This window comes from Phaseolus vulgaris, chromosome 1, assembly GCF_051622355.1.
Source record: "Phaseolus vulgaris cultivar YP4 chromosome 1, ASM5162235v1, whole genome shotgun sequence".
Classification (NCBI taxonomy): Eukaryota; Viridiplantae; Streptophyta; class Magnoliopsida; order Fabales; family Fabaceae; genus Phaseolus; species Phaseolus vulgaris.
The window spans coordinates 36,815,951-36,834,986 of record NC_143498.1 but is presented as its reverse complement, the minus strand read 5'-3'; the positions used below and the strand labels follow the sequence as shown (position 1 = coordinate 36,834,986).

The window sequence follows — 19,036 nt, the reverse complement described above, 5'->3', positions numbered from 1 at the left end:
TGTTCGTTTTTCTATTATTGCTTCCATAAAATAGGGTGCGTAGTTGTTATTTAAATTTGAAAGATTGATAAATTTAGGTATTGTTAATAGGAAATTATTGAAGTGGGTAATTTTATATTAAGGAAAGTGGAAGAGGGGGTATGAAAACAGGGTGTTGGATATTTCTAATTGTAGATATGTAAATAGTTTTGGATATGTGGGTATTTTTGATGAATATTCCTGGTAGAGAAAAGGGGGATAACAAGTGTAGCACTAGAAGAGAAGAATAGTATAGGAGGGCATGGTGTGTGATAAATGCCAAAACATTAATGATAGAAGAGATACACCTGTCATGATATTGGTAGTCTGTTGAAACATCAAACATGGGTATCACATGGGGGTACCCTTATCATATTACGTTGATTCAATTGGTCCGTCAGTACTGCTGCCAATACTGCACGAGGAAACATGCCTTTCTAGGGACAATAATTGCACCATCCCCTTTTGCTAATAATAGGTAGACAAAACCCCCCAACTCTTCATGCCTCTACTGTTTCCCTCTCACCTTCTTTTCTGTACTCCTGCAAATGCAATGCAATACAATAGAACCTCTGTTTGTGTGTGTGTGTGAGTGAGTGAGTGTGATTGGGTATAAATCCATATCTGCAACAACACAGGTATCCCACTTCCACCACTTCCCTTCTGGGCATTTCATGCTTTCTGTTCCAACTCCAAACTAAACCTACTTTCTCACTTTTCTTTCATTATTATTTTCCTCCACGGCCCTACCACTAACCTTTCCTCCTTATTTTATTTTTATACCTCATTCTTCTTTTCCAATTTTTGGCATACACTTCATTTCATCTAAACAATTAATTAAGTAACCTCACCCGTCAATTTCCCTAACCTTGTGTTCTGCATATATCCCTATTCCCGAATTCATTCAGGTTCAGTCAAATCGAATTTTAACTTTGAAAGCGGAGACATCATGAGAGGCAAACCAACACCAGCTCAACTTATTCCCTATCATCTATCTACCAAACAGGAAATAAATTCCCCAAACCCAACAATCTTTCCATCTCTCTCCACATTCCTTCCTCATCATAAATCGTACATTTCATCCTTATTGCCCACCTCCCTCCTCCCTCCCTGCACTGCACGCGCCAATCTTTCTGCCGCCCCAACCCACAAACCTTCAAACATTTTTTATTATCTACTATTTTTAAATACTACATTTTCAAATCAAATTTACCCATTCAAAATTCCCTACTGGATAAGGGAGGCGCGTCTGTCACACGCCCCACTGCGGAAATAAATTATGAAAAAAAAAAAAACTGGAGCGATCTTGTAACACTCACTCTCAAGTAAGAAGACCCCCAAATCCCGGAAAAATAAAAACCATAAGAAAAAGCATCAACAACAGTGCCCACAATAAAAAGCTGAAAAGAGAGAGAAAAACAAGATCCACCTCGAACCTCTCTCCACACTCCACCCTTCGTCACCACCACCACCACCACTCTCACACCCTCTAAATCAAATTCCCCTCCCAAAACGAATCCAATCCCAATCTCCGCCCGCCATCACATCCACACCCCTTTCCTTAGACCGTTAAATTGCAATCAACAAAAACGAACACCAATTTCCTCCAATTGAAGAAGGAATGAAGGAAGAGGATTCCAATTGGTTTTCGCGATGGGAAGAGGAACTCCCACCGCCAGAGGATCTCATGCCCCTATCGCAAACCCTAATCACGCCCGATCTAGCCATGGCCTTCGACATCAGAAACCCCCACACCACCAACCTCAACACCGCCCAACAGCTTCAACACCAACAACAACAACAACCACCGCAACAACAACAGCAACAACCTTCCAACCCTTCCTCGCTCCCCAACCCCCAACAACCCACCTCCGCTGAGTTCGCCGACTCCGGCGAGCTCGGCTCCGGCACTGCCGGCGAGGAGCCCGCTCGAACCCTCAAGCGCCCGCGCCTTGTGTGGACCCCACAACTCCATAAGCGCTTCGTCGATGCCGTCGCCCACCTCGGCATAAAAAACGCCGTTCCCAAGACCATAATGCAGCTCATGAGCGTCGATGGTTTGACCAGAGAAAACGTTGCCAGCCACTTGCAGAAGTACCGTCTCTATCTTAAACGCATGCAGGGGATATCTGCCGCCGGACCCGGTGGTCCCGGAGGCGGCGCCTCCGGCGCCGTCGCCGACCCTGCCACTGACCACCTTTTCGCCAGCTCCCCGGTGCCGGCGCATTTCCTGCACCCCGCAACGAGGCCAAATTCGGATCACTTCCTTCCGTTTGTGCCGGTGCCGGCGCTCCACCACCACCAGCAGCAACAGCAGCAGCAGATGGTCGCGGCGGCGCAGTACCATAGGCAGGTGGGGCATTTCGGGTCGCCGCCGAACGGGCACTTCGAGAACCCGTTCATGTCTAGGCCGAATCTTCAGAGGATAGGTGGGGGTGGGGGTGGTCCTGTGCATAACCACCACTCTGTGAGTGGCTATGTGGAGGATATGGAATCTGCTAATGCTGCATCTGGAGGTAGAAAGGTTCTTACCCTGTTTCCAACTGGAGATGATTGATTGAATAATTTTGGTCATATATTATGATGATGATGGTGATGATGACGATGATGGTGGTAGTAGTATGGTAATCTTTGGTCTTCTGGTATGTGTCAATGTGTCCTTGTTGTATTGTGAATGTGAAGTTCATGTTTGGTTAAGGTCTTAATTGGTATTTTTGTGTTAGGGTTATTGTTAATTAGTTTGGTGTTGCTAATTGGGGGTATTGGAGTCTAGAGTTTAAGTCTGGAGATTCAAAAGCTCCAGCAGTCATGATGCTTCTGGTGGGTGTGGTATAATTAATTAATTAATTAATTACCTTGTGGGGGTACCAATATCCGCTTCTGCTTGGATTAACTTCTCTGTCGGCTTCTGGTGACTGACATTCATCATGATGTCACTTTTGGGCGGCAATAGTAATGCAACTGCAAGTAATTCAGGGTGGCAATCAGTGGTTTCGTGGTGTTGGGGCTTCCTCTGATTCTCTGGGAATTGGTCTCTGGCTGGATGAAATCTGGAGGATCATTGATTGGGTGGTTTTGTGTTGGTATTCATGGAAGGATTGGCAAAAGATGTCAATTTGGTACTTGTGTCGGCAGGTGGTAATAAACAAGGGTTACACTTTGTAGAAACTAATGGAAGCGAATCTGACTGGCGTGTTTGGTTGTGAATTCTTCGACTAAATCCGGGAACCTCTATTGCTAAAGACTTGTCTCCTTGGTGTTGAGTTTGTTGTGCTGCGTAGAGGTGAGTTGTACATTGTTTTATTCTATAGAAGACTTGAATGCCTGGTGTGAGGCAATCGTTTAATATTCTAATCTTACTCCCGCGTGGGGTCTATATGGTAGATGAACTCAAGTAAATTAGTTTCCATAATTTCTAGGTTTACCTTGCTTACGGAAACAATAAGTTCATGTTTACTTAATCATGTAATTCTTCTTTTACTGGAATTCTCTGATTCCCTCTTGTTCGGGGACTCCTCCGGAGTCTTGAAATTTGATGATCAATTTGCCAATGACCAGTATCTTAGCTATGTTTTAGAGGCACCAGGGATAATGTTCCAACTGTTCACATCGGCATCCTTTTTCTAGTTTTGATGGCATGGTAAAATATTATTATATTATTATAAGTAATTGTTAAATGTATGTCATTTACTATTGATGGTGTTAAAGAAACTTTTCTCTGCTGAGAAATATATACTCTGTTTGAGTGTTACCGGATATGATATATTATATGTGATAAAGTGATTAACATCATGTGCTTGCACTAATATATATATCATTAGGAGCAGTATGAATTGAAATGTAATAGAAATAGCCATGCATTATGGTTAAGACTGATAGTAAGGTCAAGAAGTCTGAAAATTGACAACCAGAGTCATCTGTCCAGTGTATTTTTGGATCATCATCTTCTGGAATCTTCTTCTGTCTGTGAATACTTTTCTTTTCTGTGTTACTTGGAACTGTTTCTTATCTTAATTGCAGTTGCTCAATATCAAATTAAAAAATGGTAACGTAACAACGTAATTTGGTAGGGTTTACGTCACCTTTTAGTTACTCAAATAACTTGTTCATTGTATCTTCAGTTTCCAAGTTTCTTCATGTGCTATTCATTTTTCTTGAATTTATTGCTTTTAAAGAAACATGGATTTGGCTTTGGCGTGACAAGATTATTTTTGCAAAAGCTTATAAACAATTTGTAGCCTGTCCTTCAGGGCTCCCATGAGTTTTAATTCCTGTTGTTGTCTATCGTCAACATGTCAGTTTTGATTAACAAATGACCTCACGTATTCATTATGATGAACACGAGCTGTAAATTGTAATGCATACTTCATAAACAATGCACCACCCACACGACAACGATGTCTTTTTATCCATTCAGAGGTGGCAACCTTACGAAGTTCTTTCAATCTTCCATGTGAAAAATATCCTTGCCATCTATAACTACTGTTCAGTTTTCCCCGTTGGGTTAAACAACTTGTAGAGATTTATGTGGCATGCTCTTGATCCAGACTTGCACTGCCCATGTATAACTATCAGGTGGAACTTTTTCTCCAAGGCACTAGTTATTGATAGTTATTTTTGCCTCTTTTGAAGAAGGAAACAAGTTTTTTGCCAAAATTAATTAGAGGAGATATTGTTTCTAAAAAGAAGTTAAAGATAAAATAAACTTTAAGTCAAAGGAAAAAAAAATGCAGTGTCAATTAGTATGATATACTTGACTAGTTTGTAAATGCTTTGCTGACAATAATGGCATATCACTATCTCTTGTTTTCTTAGTGGTCACGTTATTGTGTCTTCTTTTCTTAGCAGCTACGACAGGTACAGTAGGCTGTAAAAGTACATATCCGAATGAAATTTTCGTTTGTTTGACATTTGGTGCAACGTAATCGATATTTTTACCCTGGAAAGAAGAAGTTGAAGTCTGTGTTAAAAGTTTGGTTCCTAGAAGAAACCTGAGCTTGTACACACATCACAACTCACAACTCACTAACTTTGTGCGCAGAGCTTTTGTGATTTGTCCATTTCCCACTAATCAATTGTCTGGATGGTGCACTAGGTACCTGTCAAATCTCTTATGACTAATGCAGATGAAGTACATCTTTTATATATAAAAATGTTCAAAGCAAGAACCATCACAAAGATAAGATAATAACCACAAAGGCAAAGACAGATCTATCCTCTTAAGCTATCACAGTGAAAAAAGTATAGCATCATCAAAAAAGTGGATACACTCAATTCTGATTCTTTTTTGTTTTGTTTGCTTCTACATGCATATAAGAGGAACACAACGTAACATTCAAAATAAATATTTTTCTTTATTATTTGCAATTGCAAGGGAATGGATTCGGTGGGTCATATGTAAGAAGAAACAAAAAAAAAACCTTTTGTATCTTTGCTCCTATATGGAATGGATGATTGTTTCAGATCAGGAGGCATATTAGTAATGCTTTTCTATACACTTTTGACACATTTTTTATTTTCAGATAAAATTTAAACATAATGTTCTATCATAAACTAGGCTCATTAAATTTAGGGTTAAATTTGCATCATTCAGTAGAGTTCACACAAACTAATTAATAGTTGTGTGTTGAAAAAAAGAAAGTTAAAAGTGAGTCATTTATATATTCTTGATGCAAAATACATCAATTTCCCTATCTTTTGTGGCCCAATACATATTTCATATTCAAAGAACACAATTGACTTGTAAATGGGTCAACCAAATCTTGCCCCATGGGCCACAGTGGCTGAGATTTGGGCTGTGTGACGTGAACATGATGTTGTGGATTCCAGCACAATGGGTCAAAGGAATGGAATAAAATCCAGATCATCCTCTGCATTCTTCTTTCCTTTATAAAAAACAAAATATGCTTTTATAAATTATGTAGAATATAATCGATATCCACATAAACAAAAAATAATAACAATCCAACTCATCACCTTTTTCGTTGATCTTGTTCAATTCCAATTTCGTTGATTGGAGAATAAATGACTTATATGATTTATATAGCATACCAAGGGCTTGAAAGTTGTCGAAATTAATTTCATTATTGGGGAATAAAACTTTGATCCTTTTGTAGAAATAATTGAAATTAGTTTAATTTTAATTTAATCTCAATAAAGAAGATTAAGTGACACATAAGAAATATTAGTATTGCAGCTTTATTTGTTGGATTTTGGTATAGAATCTAGTGTTTGGATAAAACAAAATTAGAGAATTTAAACTACTTATTTCATTAAATCAATTCAATTTTTAAATTTTAAATTTTTTTTCATCACATGTGATTTTTTTTATATTGAAAATTCAATATTAAATTTACAAAAAGTAAAATTAAAAATGAAAAGCCTACTGAATATGACTTCATATATAGTCTTAATATTAGACCATATTTAATTATTTAAAAATAAATTAAATATTTAGTAATTAAAGATAAAAATATATTAACATTATAATGTTAACATTGATAAGCTTTAAAATAATGATAATATCATTTACTATTCTTTCCATTTCATAACAATAACATCACTCTAATGATAAATTGTTAGCATAATTAATGGAAAATATGAAATAATTGAAAACAAAAATAAGTAGATTTAATATAAGACACGTATTTTTTTTATGATGAGGAAAAAATATAAATTTTCACATTCGTTATTGATTTTTATATAAACTATTTCTATCAATTGGCATCTTTAGTTAGGCATCTTAAGGGGGAAACAAAGAAGAGTTTGTGATGCAATGAATGGAGGGATAAAAAGAATCTATTTCAAGCCTAGTATTAGTAGTTATAATATAGAATTTCTTTGTTTGTAAATCTAGATTCTTTAATTCTTTTTTTATTGTAACTGTAGTTCAAGGTTTACTATTAGCAAACTAAACACAGTTAAATCAAAACGGGGCAGATTCTCCCTGTACCATATCATTTTTAACTAGCACCCACCCAATCACACATAGTAAAAGTCCAATCTACCCTTAATAAATCATAGGAAAAGTCCAATTTACCCTTAATGAATCTTAAAATGTGATAGGCACCCAATCTTATGCACCCAACCCTATTCTTCTTCTTGTTCATTTGTGCTTGAAGCAGCAGCTGCAGCCACCCTCAGCCACCGTCGTCTCTCTTGGTTTCCTTCACCATCAGTGAGCTTCATCATCGCAGGCAGAGCAGCAGCCGCCACCGTCAGCTTCTGAAGTCGGAGAAGAAACCATCGTCAGAGAAAGGTACTCTGTCATGCCTACCGGATATTTTTATCCGTAATTCATTATTGAGTTCTGCACGTTTTTATCCGTAATTTACTATTACATTTCAGATATTTTTATCCGCAGTTCAGGACTAGGTTCCAGATATTTTTATCCGCAGTTGAGCACTTGACTTCCAGATTTTTTTATCCGCAGTTGTGGAAGAATGGCTTCTGGATATTTTTATCCGCAATTGAGCACTTGACTTCCGGATTTTTTTATCCGCAGTTGTGGAAGAATGGCTTCCGGATATTTTTATCCGTAGTGAGCACTTGACTTCCGGATTTTTTTATCCGCAGTTGTGGAAGAATGGCCTCCGGATATTTTTATCTGCAGTTGTGGAAGAATGGCCTCCGGATATTTTTATTCGCAAGAGACATTTGACTTGCGGATAATTTTTTCGTAGTGTTATTGTTGTTCTGCGCAAGACAAGGACATAATGGGATTTTAAAAAGTTTGTCGGGTGTCAGTCACAATTGATCGGGTACATAAGCAATTGCCTCAAAACGGAAGCCATGGAGATTCTCTACCTAAGGAACTCACATGCTTCTATTCTGCATAAAAAATAACGTCTAAAAACAAGAATGTTCTAAATTTTTTGGATTTGGGATGTTTTCCTTTCTATATAAAAGAATCTTGTTTCATTGTAACACAACTTTTGAAAAAATTTAAATTCATTGTGAAGTTGTGAGTTTTATTGTATGAATCAACCTTACATTAATCTTAAATATAATTCAGGTGGGGGTGTTACATATTTTTTTCTCCTATTCCATATTTTCTCATTTGATTTTTTTAATTCTCAGTGTTTTAGTTCTTATATTGATATTTTCCCATTCTTCTTCTATAATTAGTCAACAATTTATCTTAATCTTAAGTAATTTTCTTTTGCTTTTTTATATACTTGTTTTTCTTAATTATTCATTCCTTACATCTCTAACTTAAATTTAACTTTTAAAACTGCTAATAATTATAAAAAAATAGCATATAAAAGGTTCAAATGTATATGTTCACATTTAATGATTAACCTTAAACAAAAAAGGACACCCAATGTGAAAAAAATATGGTATTATATCACAATTTAAAACATTAGTAATATATACATTTATCTATTATGCATACTAATTATAATTTATATATTAAAAATATTCATGCATTCAACTTTGAAAAATCACTTCATACATCAACCTTTTATAGTGATAAATTTTTGAAACATAAACTAAATTGATAATTGAGTTGGATTGGATCTTAATAAAAAAATAATAACTTACATCCAGAATGTTCGGTTGGTATTTAAAATAAACTAATCTTCCAATTTAGTTTTTAAATGGCCACCATCCAACTGGTGTTCTTATCCTTACAGGGTGGGACACAACACAACCAATTCCCAACAAGCCTGTCTTTTCTTGACTCCCAAAATTTAATAAAAAACATTAATTTAAAGTATAATTCTTTGAATTGTCTTTTTTGCAATTTCAACTTTTCATCAATGGAGAATCTATTTTAGAAAAATTAAAACAGGTATTACATGAATTAAAATAAACAATATTTCAAAAAAAACTTAAAAAGAACAATGAATTAAAAAGTGTTACGAAAAAATCTGTAGAAAGAAACTAGAAAAACACTTTCATAAAGAAACTAAAACACTACTAAAAAAATTAGTTCAACAAACAAGTTTTCAACTAGTAGAAATTTTTCCAACTGATTGAAAAAGTATTTGGTGAAAGTGTCCAATTGTCAAAACTTCCTAATTAATTTCTCTTCCCATAACACGTTTTAATTTAAAATTTATTAACGAACTGAATTTAAAAATACTCATACCAATAATATTCAACGGATCAAAATTAATTTTCGCAAATCTTAAAACAAACATACCCATGAAACAAGAAGAACCCCTCTGTGTAACCCCCCAGAATTTGACAAAGGTAGTTTAAAAAGCACCACAGAAACCTTATGATATAATCGTAAATCCAGTTATGCACTACAACTCACTATTTATAAACTGTCACATAAGAAGTACCCAACCCAACGATTTACTATAACCATCAAAACTGAAAACAAAAGACATAATACTACAACAAGGGTCTATGACAGCACTGACAAATGGACCTAACATGAAATTCTAAAAGCTAACATAACTTTTGCATCCAAATTGAATAATCTCGCCTAAGTGTCACCTAATAGTTCTGCGAATAGTCAAAGCTCAAAGGCTGTTGACCAAATGGAGCCTGCAAAAACAGTAAAAAGTACGAGAAGCATAATGATAAGTAAAAGCAGATATAGTGAATAAAAAGGAAAAATATTATTTCATCCTTGTCCGAGAGTAGAACTTAAATAAAGCATAATCTGGAACTCTACCACAACAACCATGAATCATGATATCATATATCAGGAAAATCAACACAACTTAATGGTTATAGAGATCTACCTCCCCACACAAGTTTAGTCCGATCCGAATCTATATGCATTATGTTACAAGAATAAAAACAACACACACTTCAACACAAAAACAGTGATTTCTGAAAACCATTTTAAGGACTTGAGAGCATTAACAATACCTACATCCTTAATTAATAAAATTATTACACTTATTGCTAACATGTCTTCGTAATTTTTAAGCTGATACAGAAATCACTCACCTGGAAAACAGCATGTCTAAATTGGTCATATGAATGTGCATACATCATAGCAGCACTAGGCCACTGTAGGTAAGCACCGTCTGTAGGTGTCTGATTCAATCCTGTGGTGCAAAAAGGATTCATTATCGGGGTAGAAGGAGGTACATAGCCATGTGTGGCCTGAGTTTGTGACATCTGACCCAACTGATTAAATGTAGCATCATATTGAGCAAATGAAGGTTGAACTTTTTGCAAGTTAAATGGCACCAAGTTAACAGCAGAGGTTGGAATACTCCTAGCATACCTGCACCAATAACGTAATTCAGTCTGATAAATGTACACTAAAAATTAAATCAGTACACATACGCAAAACCTGAAGACACAAGAGCCATCTCTAAACATCATATCACAAGTTATATAAATTCTAAATCCATAGTGCCATCAAATGTGGCGGCCAAAAAACAAAATTGTCATTATTCAGTCTTCACTCTTCACCCCTCTCCCACTCTGTCTCTCTCACAAAAAGGGAACTCTTGATTTTTTATTTTCAAATGCAAATACAACTCAAATTTCTAAATGTAGAGCAGAAAAATTACTATATTATCATGCATCTGCAATTATAGCATTCAGTTGCTGGAAAGCTCTCAATTAGTTAACAGGGTACAGTGATATGACTCACCTTCCATAACTACGGTCATAATCTGGATCACTACGATCCTTTTCCCTATCCCTGAATATGGCAACTCGATTTGCACAAATATCCCTAACACTGATAAATCTTTCTGAATCAGCCACGGGGTTCTTGTTAGTTTCACTCACATCCTTGCTAGAAGAAGAATTTCTCCCATCCATTGGAACCATGGTTAAGGTATCACCTGAGTCAGAGATTCTAGAGCCACTAAAGATACGTGCCCGTGCTCGGTCATATTCTTCCTTCCTCTCTTCCACACTTCTTACAGGATTTCCTTTCTTCCCAACTCCATTAGCATCATTCAAACTATTTTTATTAGGCCTAGGTCTAATAACAAATTTTTTCTGCTCAGATTTATCATTTTCCAATTGCTTTGCAGGTATTTCAGATAACCGAACCACAGGATACTTTCTCTCTGGTAACTTTCTCACCAGAATTTTACTTCCCTGACCATCTAAGCCATTATCTTGAACCATTGTTTGCAAGCTGTAATGTTGAGCAACACGATGCGCAGCCAATCTGAGATAGGAAGAAGGGAAATGTGGAAACTCAAAATGCTGTTGATCAGCATTATTCATAAACCTCTGAATGTCCAGCTCCATCCGCAAAACTAAGGACAAAAACAAAGTACAAAATAATAAGAAAAATCAAGATTTACAACGATCAAGAAAAAATTGAAAAAAATGTGATCAGAAACAACATTGGTAACGGGAAATTACAGGCAGAGCACAATCATCAAATAATAACTCATTCATTTACTTTAAACTTTGACAGATAAATTTTGATCAAAGCAAGCAATAGCTCAACAACTCCATCTAAAGAGTAAGAACTAAACGCATAAAAATGCTACACAACAATACAATTTATGAACTCTGGAAATTAAGGTACCCCTTATTTCATCCTAAATTAAAATTTAATTCCGCAGAAACATACATGCCTACACAGCCAACAACGACCACATCAATTTCTACGACAACGTAATTTTCATTAAAGCCCCCAAATGACCATCCTATTCATTGATTATTACCAAAGAGCAACCTCAACACCCACACATCAAAATAAGACACTCAATCCCAAATTATCACAACTAAGCAGGGAATAACCAAAGCCATCCCGGATCTGACTTCAATTAACCTAACCATAACCAAAAAAATAAAAAAGCATAAACATTCTTATAAAAAACCTAAACGCAAAACCCATAAACGAACAAATTCAATAAAAAAACAAAGGGGTCCTAAAGCAACAATTTTGAAGCATACGAACGACCCAGAAACACTAAATAGCAGAAACAATCCCGCCCCAGAAACAAAATTTCGAAAAAAAACAATTATTAAAGGAGAAAGAGGAAGATAATTAAGAAGACACTAACTGGTAAGGCGGTGACGAGGGTTCTGGAGAGCCTCGACTAAAAAGGGGTCAACCATTGACTCCTTGTCTTTGAATCCAGAAACCGAATCGTTGGAGAGACAAGCCGAATCCATGGATGAGGAATAATAATAACGATAGTAATAACTTTAATTTAACAAATAATAATGATAATAGTAATAAAAATAATTATATGAATAATTAGTATAATAATAAGAATAAAATATAATTACTTGTTCCTTTTTCCTTCCCTTTCTCTTCCCCTGGGTAGAAGGTGAAGAAAGGTAAAGAAAAGGAATAATAAGGGTCAGGAAGAGAAGAAAGAAGTAGAGGAGAAGGAGAAGGAATTGTGCCTTAAAAGCATAGGAAAAAAGGAAGATTGGATTACAAAACCCAACCCTTCAACTTCTTCTCTCTCTTCTTCTTCTTCTTATTATTATTATTCTTATCTTGCTTCCACGCAACAAATAATAAACACTTCCTTCTCCAACTCTTCTTTTCATCCCTTTTCTTTTTTTTTCCTTCTTTAATGTGAACACACAAAAACCCTCTCCACATTATCTCCTTTTCCATGGTTCACTTTCTACAATTCCATCCATCACAAATCATTAGTTCCACACTCTTTTTTTTTTTCTTTCACTTTTCTTCTAAATTATATTTACTTTTTGTCTAATTTTGTGTAATTTTCTATTTATCAGTTAATAAAAACTATTATTATCATTAATATAATTTTTGTAATTCTTTTTTCTGCTTTTCTTTACAATACTATCAACAACAAGGGATTAGTAAGGTTTTTTTAGCTTTCAAATCATTTTTAAAACTAAATTTGTTTCACTACAATCAATTTTTTAATTCAATTTGCATATGCTCAATTTTTAAACTACAAAAATACGTAAATTTAGTTTTAAGAAGATGTTTACTCGGATTATGACTTTTTATCCCTATTCATTAAACTAATTATGCTAGTTTCATTCATTTGATTATTGGTGTTTTTATCAAATATATCATTAAACTAATAAATATTTAAGATTTTTTTTGTTTGTGTCAATCGTGAACGAAGTGTATGAATTTTGCTTTCAAAATTAATGAAAAGATATAAAATAAATATTTGGAACTTGAAAATTAAGATTTGGGTGATTAACACTTGTAAATAGGATTTGCATATTTTTTTGTAATGGATAATGAAAGACCTCGGCGTATTCACTTTAATCGTTTTGTTAGATAAAATCGGTTTCATCTCACTAAATAAAATTATAATATATTAATATCTTTTATGCATTTTCATTTTTAAGTTGACTTCCCAACCCCTTAATGAATTGATTGAGAAATTTAGTTGAGTTGGTCACATGTTATTTATTTTAAAGTTTATATTATTTAATGATGTGGAATTAATTATATTTGTTAAGTGAAACACTATTGATATTTGCATTAATGATATTTTTAAGTGAAATAATAATAGTAAAATAATATTAATGATATTTATTAAGTGAAATTAACCATTTTAAATTTTAGATTCATCTACTGATTTTTTTTAATGGAATTGACTTGTAGTTTTGCTGAGCACTTAAACAAGTAATTTATACAAAGTATCTATCTTTAAATGTTGTTTATCTTTAGGATGTTGCATTATTTCAAATTTCAAATAAATTAAAGTTTTCTTGACCTCATATAATCTATAATAACTTTTGTGGTTTTTATAAATGGGTATTAATGGAACTTTTGCTTTTTTTTTTACCTATTATTTTAAAGTCTTAAATTATCAACTTTTACCAAATTATCATCTCTTACACTATATGGATATTTAATTGATTTGTCAATTGATTGGAATATTATTTGATTTAGTTTAACTTCAAAATCTCTAATTTTTTTTAAACATGAATGAGAGCATGAGATTAATGTTAGTTACAAGATTAAGTAAAAGTTTGTCTACAAATATTATATCAATAGTGTTTACAATTATAAAGATTTTTGGGTTGAAAATTTGTGTATAATAATATCACGACGACTTACAATTGTACTTATTTTTTATTTTTTTTTAAATTCCATGGTAAATTTGGCATAGACATTTGTTCCATACTTTCAATAAATGGAATACTTATTTGAAGTTTTTTCAAAATGTTCATAAATCAAGTAAATTGTTTTTTATTGTTTTTTTTTTAAAGGAGCATGAACATAATCCGAACTTTGATTCATATTGGCTATGTTCAAAGTTTAGTTGTTCATTCTTTATTTGTCAACAAAATTACTTATTCTTTTACAATTTTACTTGTCCATGTTGATGATATTGTGTTGGCTGAAAATGGTCTTTAAGAAATTCGGTGTGTTAAGTCTCATCTTTATCACTCATTTAACATCAGGTAGTCTTATATGTTTTATTGGTTTTGAAATAAATCATTCATCTTTTAAACTTGAACTTGTTCTTAATTAACGAAAACATTACTTAAATCTTATTTTTTTTTATAGAAGATTATTAGCTTGCAAACTTACAAGTTCTACATTTTGTCATTTGTCTCATGAAAAAAAATCACTTATTTCCAATCTTATTAAATATAAAAGGTTAATTGGATGAATTTATATCTCATCCTCACACTAGACTTGATCTTAGTTTTATTATTGATAAATAAAACTAATTTGTTTCAGCTTCACATGATCATCATATTGGAAGCAGTTCATTATGTTTTAAGACACTTAAAAGGATAATCAACTTATCATCAAAAAAATTTCTTATTTAATATGGAACACTTCCATTAACTTTGAGATAGTTGTATTTATTTTTTTGGAAAATAAAAAAGCAAACTGCAATATTCTTTAATCTCTTACTTTACTGGTTTTGTGAGCTCCAATAGTTTCAACAATTGTGTAATGATTTGCAAACGAAAATATATCACATATTATAATAATAAATTTGTCATATATATATATATATATATATATATATATATATAACAAAGAATTTCACATTTAACAAGAAAACACATATAAAAATTGATTGATTTTTTATTTTACAAAACTTCAAACAGATTTGTTTCATTTACTACTAGTTTTTGATATGCCAAGTGACTTACATGCTAACAAAACCTTTATATTCATGTTTATTTCATATATAAATATCTTTTCAATTAGTAAATTCTTAAATAAGATTGATAATTCATATATTTTTCGGTTTCCAATTTTTTCTTTTATTTTCTTTCAAGAATGAGGTGCATTATAATAATAGTATTGATTTAAAAAGTTGAAAAGAAAATAAAAACAATCACATCATAATCTTTGTTCTTGATATAAAAATAAGACAACAATCATCAACCAATTAACTCTAAATTAGAGTAATTATATCTATCTATTTTACATCCTATTTATATTGCTTCTCTTTAAAATATTATGACAGTGTAAAAATGTATGGACATTTATTTGTTTTATGGATGTATTGACTTGAGTGTAGTTTGAGGAGTGTAGGAACATAACATAAATGATGATATCCATGAAACCCTATTCTCTCACCAATTGATATGATATCTTAGCTTCTACATTTATTTGTTCAACTAATTTTGGACAAACCAACTTGCCACAGGTTAGGCCGTGTTTGACCACAACTCTTTTGGACTCACCATCTTACTTGGCCCATTCTTCTTAAATTAAATTATTAAAAACAAAGTTGAATATTGAATGCTTTTTTATATTTTTCACCAAGTTTGTTTTAGTTGTAGTTAGGTTTAAATCTTTCCACAAGTAAGAACAAAAAACATTTCATTTGTCAACAACATTACACAAAAACATTTTTCCATTATCATTTAATTATAAATTTTTATTTGTAAAAATTACTAAATTTATCATATATAATACATATAACTTTTTTTGTACAGAAACCGAATCAAATAAGTTTTACTTTCTCATTCATTTAAAAATAATATTATCCAGTTAGTTTTTTTTTACAATACACCCAATATATGTTTATTTTAACTCTGATGTTTAATTTGTAAATTATATTATAGTTAAAATTAGTAATAAATAAACATTTTAATAATTTAAATTATATTTTTGAGTTCATAATAAACAATTATATTGTGATACAAATTTATTATTGCAACTTCTTTTAATTTAATGCGCTTTAGTCTTTCAAATTTAAAATCAGCTTGTTTTTATTCATTTAAACTAAAAATTAATTGTTGTAGTATATGTAATTTGAAAAAAAAAATGTTTTAGGTTATGTTTAAGAAAACTAACTGAAAAGTTAATTCAAATTTAAAAAATTATATAAAAACTGGAAAACTAGTTGATAGGGAAGAAAGTCAATAATTATTGGTTTAAAATTGTCAATCTAACATATTAAATTTTAAATGTTTGATAAAATTATTTATTAAAGTAGCTGATAAATATGAAATAAAAGAAACAAACACGTTAATATAAAATTTATATAAATTTTAATTTTATTAATAAAATATATTTTAGAGTATTTGCGATCTTACTTTAACTTAATTTTTCTATTGTTTTATTTACAAATTAATCATTTTAATAATACTTTTTACTTTCAAATATTATATTTTTCATATTTCGTATTCTATTATTAATCTTAATTATATCTCTAGATATATTCAATCAAATTTAAAAACTCTCATTTTAAGTAGATGTCGTACTTTATTATGTAATTGATATAAGTTAAATATACTTGTATAATATAAAAAAAAAAAATTGTGTGTCACGACACGACATAATCGTACTTTTATTAGAATTAATTCTGATTCTAAGAATGTAAATAGATTACTGACAACTGGCTGTGACCGTACAGTGGTGTTATCGGTTCGTGGAACAATTGAGCTGATCCATCATTATATATTAAAAGATAATAAATGATTAAAGATAAATAAATTAAAACATTAACCGTATATAACATTTTTTTTCTTTATCTTCAAATTATAAATTTTTATTGATTTAATTTTAAGATTATTTTTGAACGGATTGAAATCAAAAGAATGATTTGAGTTACCTTTTGGTGTGTTGGTTTACACTTTATCTCTTTAACAAACTCCTCTTTATTCTTTTGTCACTCTATCTCTGGGTCTTCACGAAATTTGGATTGGATGGTACCTGTAAAATACACTCTGACGCTCAAGTAAAAATTCGGTATTTGACACTCGGTGTTCTGAGTATTGTGTAATGACGTACCTGATTCTTGGAATATGTGTCTATTTGTATTATTATCATGTGTCCTTTGTTATTGGGCCGAATTAAGGAGTTGGTTCATGCTTGGAGATGCATTACCTAGTGCTTGATTGTTGATTAGCCTCATCAATCCTACTTAAGCATAATGGTCTTTGTGGTGCCAGTCGGCTTGGATCGGGTGTCAAGTCATGGTCTCGGTCGTGCGAACCTTACTAGTACACTTGCCCCTAGGCTCGATAATGTTTAATTCGTTAATGCGCCCAAAAACCCGATGAAGATCGTTGGATTGAAGGAAATTCAACGGTTGAGATGAAAGTGACGCTTCGTCTCTTGAGTCCCTTAAAGGCTATAAATAGTGGTCCCCTACAATTCCAAGGTACTGTTTTACTTGCTCTGACATCTGAAACTCATTCGTCCTGGTGCGTTGCTTACCCTACACCCGAAAGGTTAGTCATGTCTTCCTCTTCGTCCTCTTCTTCTTCCTCTACGTCATCCTCTTCTTCTTCTGGCTCCTCCATGACCAAGCCTTTGTCGGTCGGGACAATTTAAACGTTGCCCCCCGTGGAGGATTCTATAAGGGCTTACGACCCGAACGGTGCTTTCGATCGGTCGAATTCTCTTGAAGAGTCATCCCATAGTCCGAGATTTGACTAGCTTGATCCAAAGTTGACCGAGTTTATCTCTGTCTATCAGGACTCATCTTCCATTGACTCCTTCATGGATAAGTATCATTTGTTAAAGTTGGATGCTTCTGACAATATGTTGGTCATTGATTACTGACGTCCGACCAACACCATTTGTATGGGTCGGTCGTCCTCTGATGGTCCTTTTTTCTCTGTATATTCCTTTTTTATTCTGACCTCCATGTCGCCCTGCCCTTCGATGACTTCACGATGGGTGTCCTTTCGACGCTCAACGTTGCCCTTCACAACTCCCTCCCAACACATGGGTCTCCCTCCAAGCCTTTCGGCTCATGTGTGACATGCTTCGTCTTCTTCCTATTCCTTCCACCTTCCTACTCTACTACACATTGCACTCGTCCGACCCGGTTAGCTGGTTATCCCTTATCAGCCGACCGAGTAATTTTCTCTCTGCCCCCTTCACATCCTCTTACAAAAATTTCAAGGGAAAAATCTTCAAAAATTTTATCGAGCCCAAGGGTAGGCAACTCTTTTTTTACGAGCTCGGGCGGTCCAAATTTCCTTTGTATTGGACCAAGACCCCTACTTGCTTCAAGCAATGGCCTCGTCCGGTCGCTAGTGCCAAGGAGCGGGAGGTTTGTAACTTGTTTGATAGCCTCCCGAGGAGACTTCCTACCCGCAAGATCCTGTCGGTGTATAAGTCGTCCCAGAGGTGGACTGATTTTCAGGGTATGCTTGTATTCTTTATTGTTTTAAAACTCGTTTGACATACACTGTTGGTTAATATATTTTCTTTGTTGTAGATATCATGGCAAAAGAAGCTCCTCAAGTGGTCGACTTTACTGCTTTTTGAAAGAAGTCGGCCGATATGGCCATGGGAAGCTTTAAGACGGTTGTTGCCGACAACCCGTCCACTCCAAGGTCGGTCCCTCCATCGCCCCCAAAGAAAAGAAAAGAAAGAGGAGGGACATCGCCACAACTACCTGGTAGCCAAATGGCACTCCACGATGACCTCCTCACCCTTCTCCCATTTGGCTCAAGAGCCTCTCACTTGTCAGGGTCCCATCGACGATGCTGTATTCGATCACCCCTTGGCGCTACTTGGTGGAGATTCCAAGTTCTCGAGGGGTGTTCGGATTGGTTTGACACCGAATGAGGAGAACCTTTTCTCTTCGGTTATAGAAGACGAGCTTCTCTCGACATCGATAGAGCTTCATTGTCGAGGAATGGTGTTGGTGCGGTTGGCTGCTTACTCCCGCAATCGCAAATTTGA

General features: G+C 33.8%; 2 protein-coding genes and 1 long non-coding RNA gene across 4 annotated transcripts; 2 read left to right on the top strand and 1 right to left on the bottom strand.

Annotated features, from left to right (window-relative positions):
• Positions 1 to 493: 493 nt before the first annotated feature.
• Positions 494 to 3,569, top strand: LOC137813904 (transcription factor MYBC1). Its single transcript, XM_068616371.2, has one exon. The coding sequence runs from the start codon at positions 1,640 to 1,642 to the stop codon at positions 2,573 to 2,575; it is 936 nt and encodes a 311-aa protein (XP_068472472.1). The 5' UTR covers positions 494 to 1,639; the 3' UTR covers positions 2,576 to 3,569.
• Positions 3,570 to 6,907: 3,338 nt separating this feature from the next.
• On the top strand, positions 6,908 to 8,046 carry LOC137813908 (uncharacterized). Of its 2 annotated transcripts, none has more exons than XR_016520759.1 (2): positions 6,908 to 7,276; positions 7,451 to 8,046. It is a non-coding gene; the product is annotated as an uncharacterized LOC137813908 (long non-coding RNA). The 2 variants fall into 2 exon arrangements; XR_011081523.2 differs by having other exon boundaries at positions 7,382 to 8,046.
• A 1,174-nt stretch (positions 8,047 to 9,220) lies between these two features.
• Positions 9,221 to 12,625, bottom strand: LOC137813907 (uncharacterized). Its single transcript, XM_068616374.1, has 4 exons — positions 11,970 to 12,625; positions 10,589 to 11,210; positions 9,931 to 10,213; positions 9,221 to 9,519 (listed from the first exon to the last, which is right to left on the bottom strand). The coding sequence occupies exons 1-4, from the start codon at positions 12,079 to 12,081 to the stop codon at positions 9,469 to 9,471; spliced, it is 1,068 nt and encodes a 355-aa protein (XP_068472475.1). The 5' UTR covers positions 12,082 to 12,625; the 3' UTR covers positions 9,221 to 9,468.
• Between the last annotated feature and the right edge of the window lie 6,411 nt (positions 12,626 to 19,036).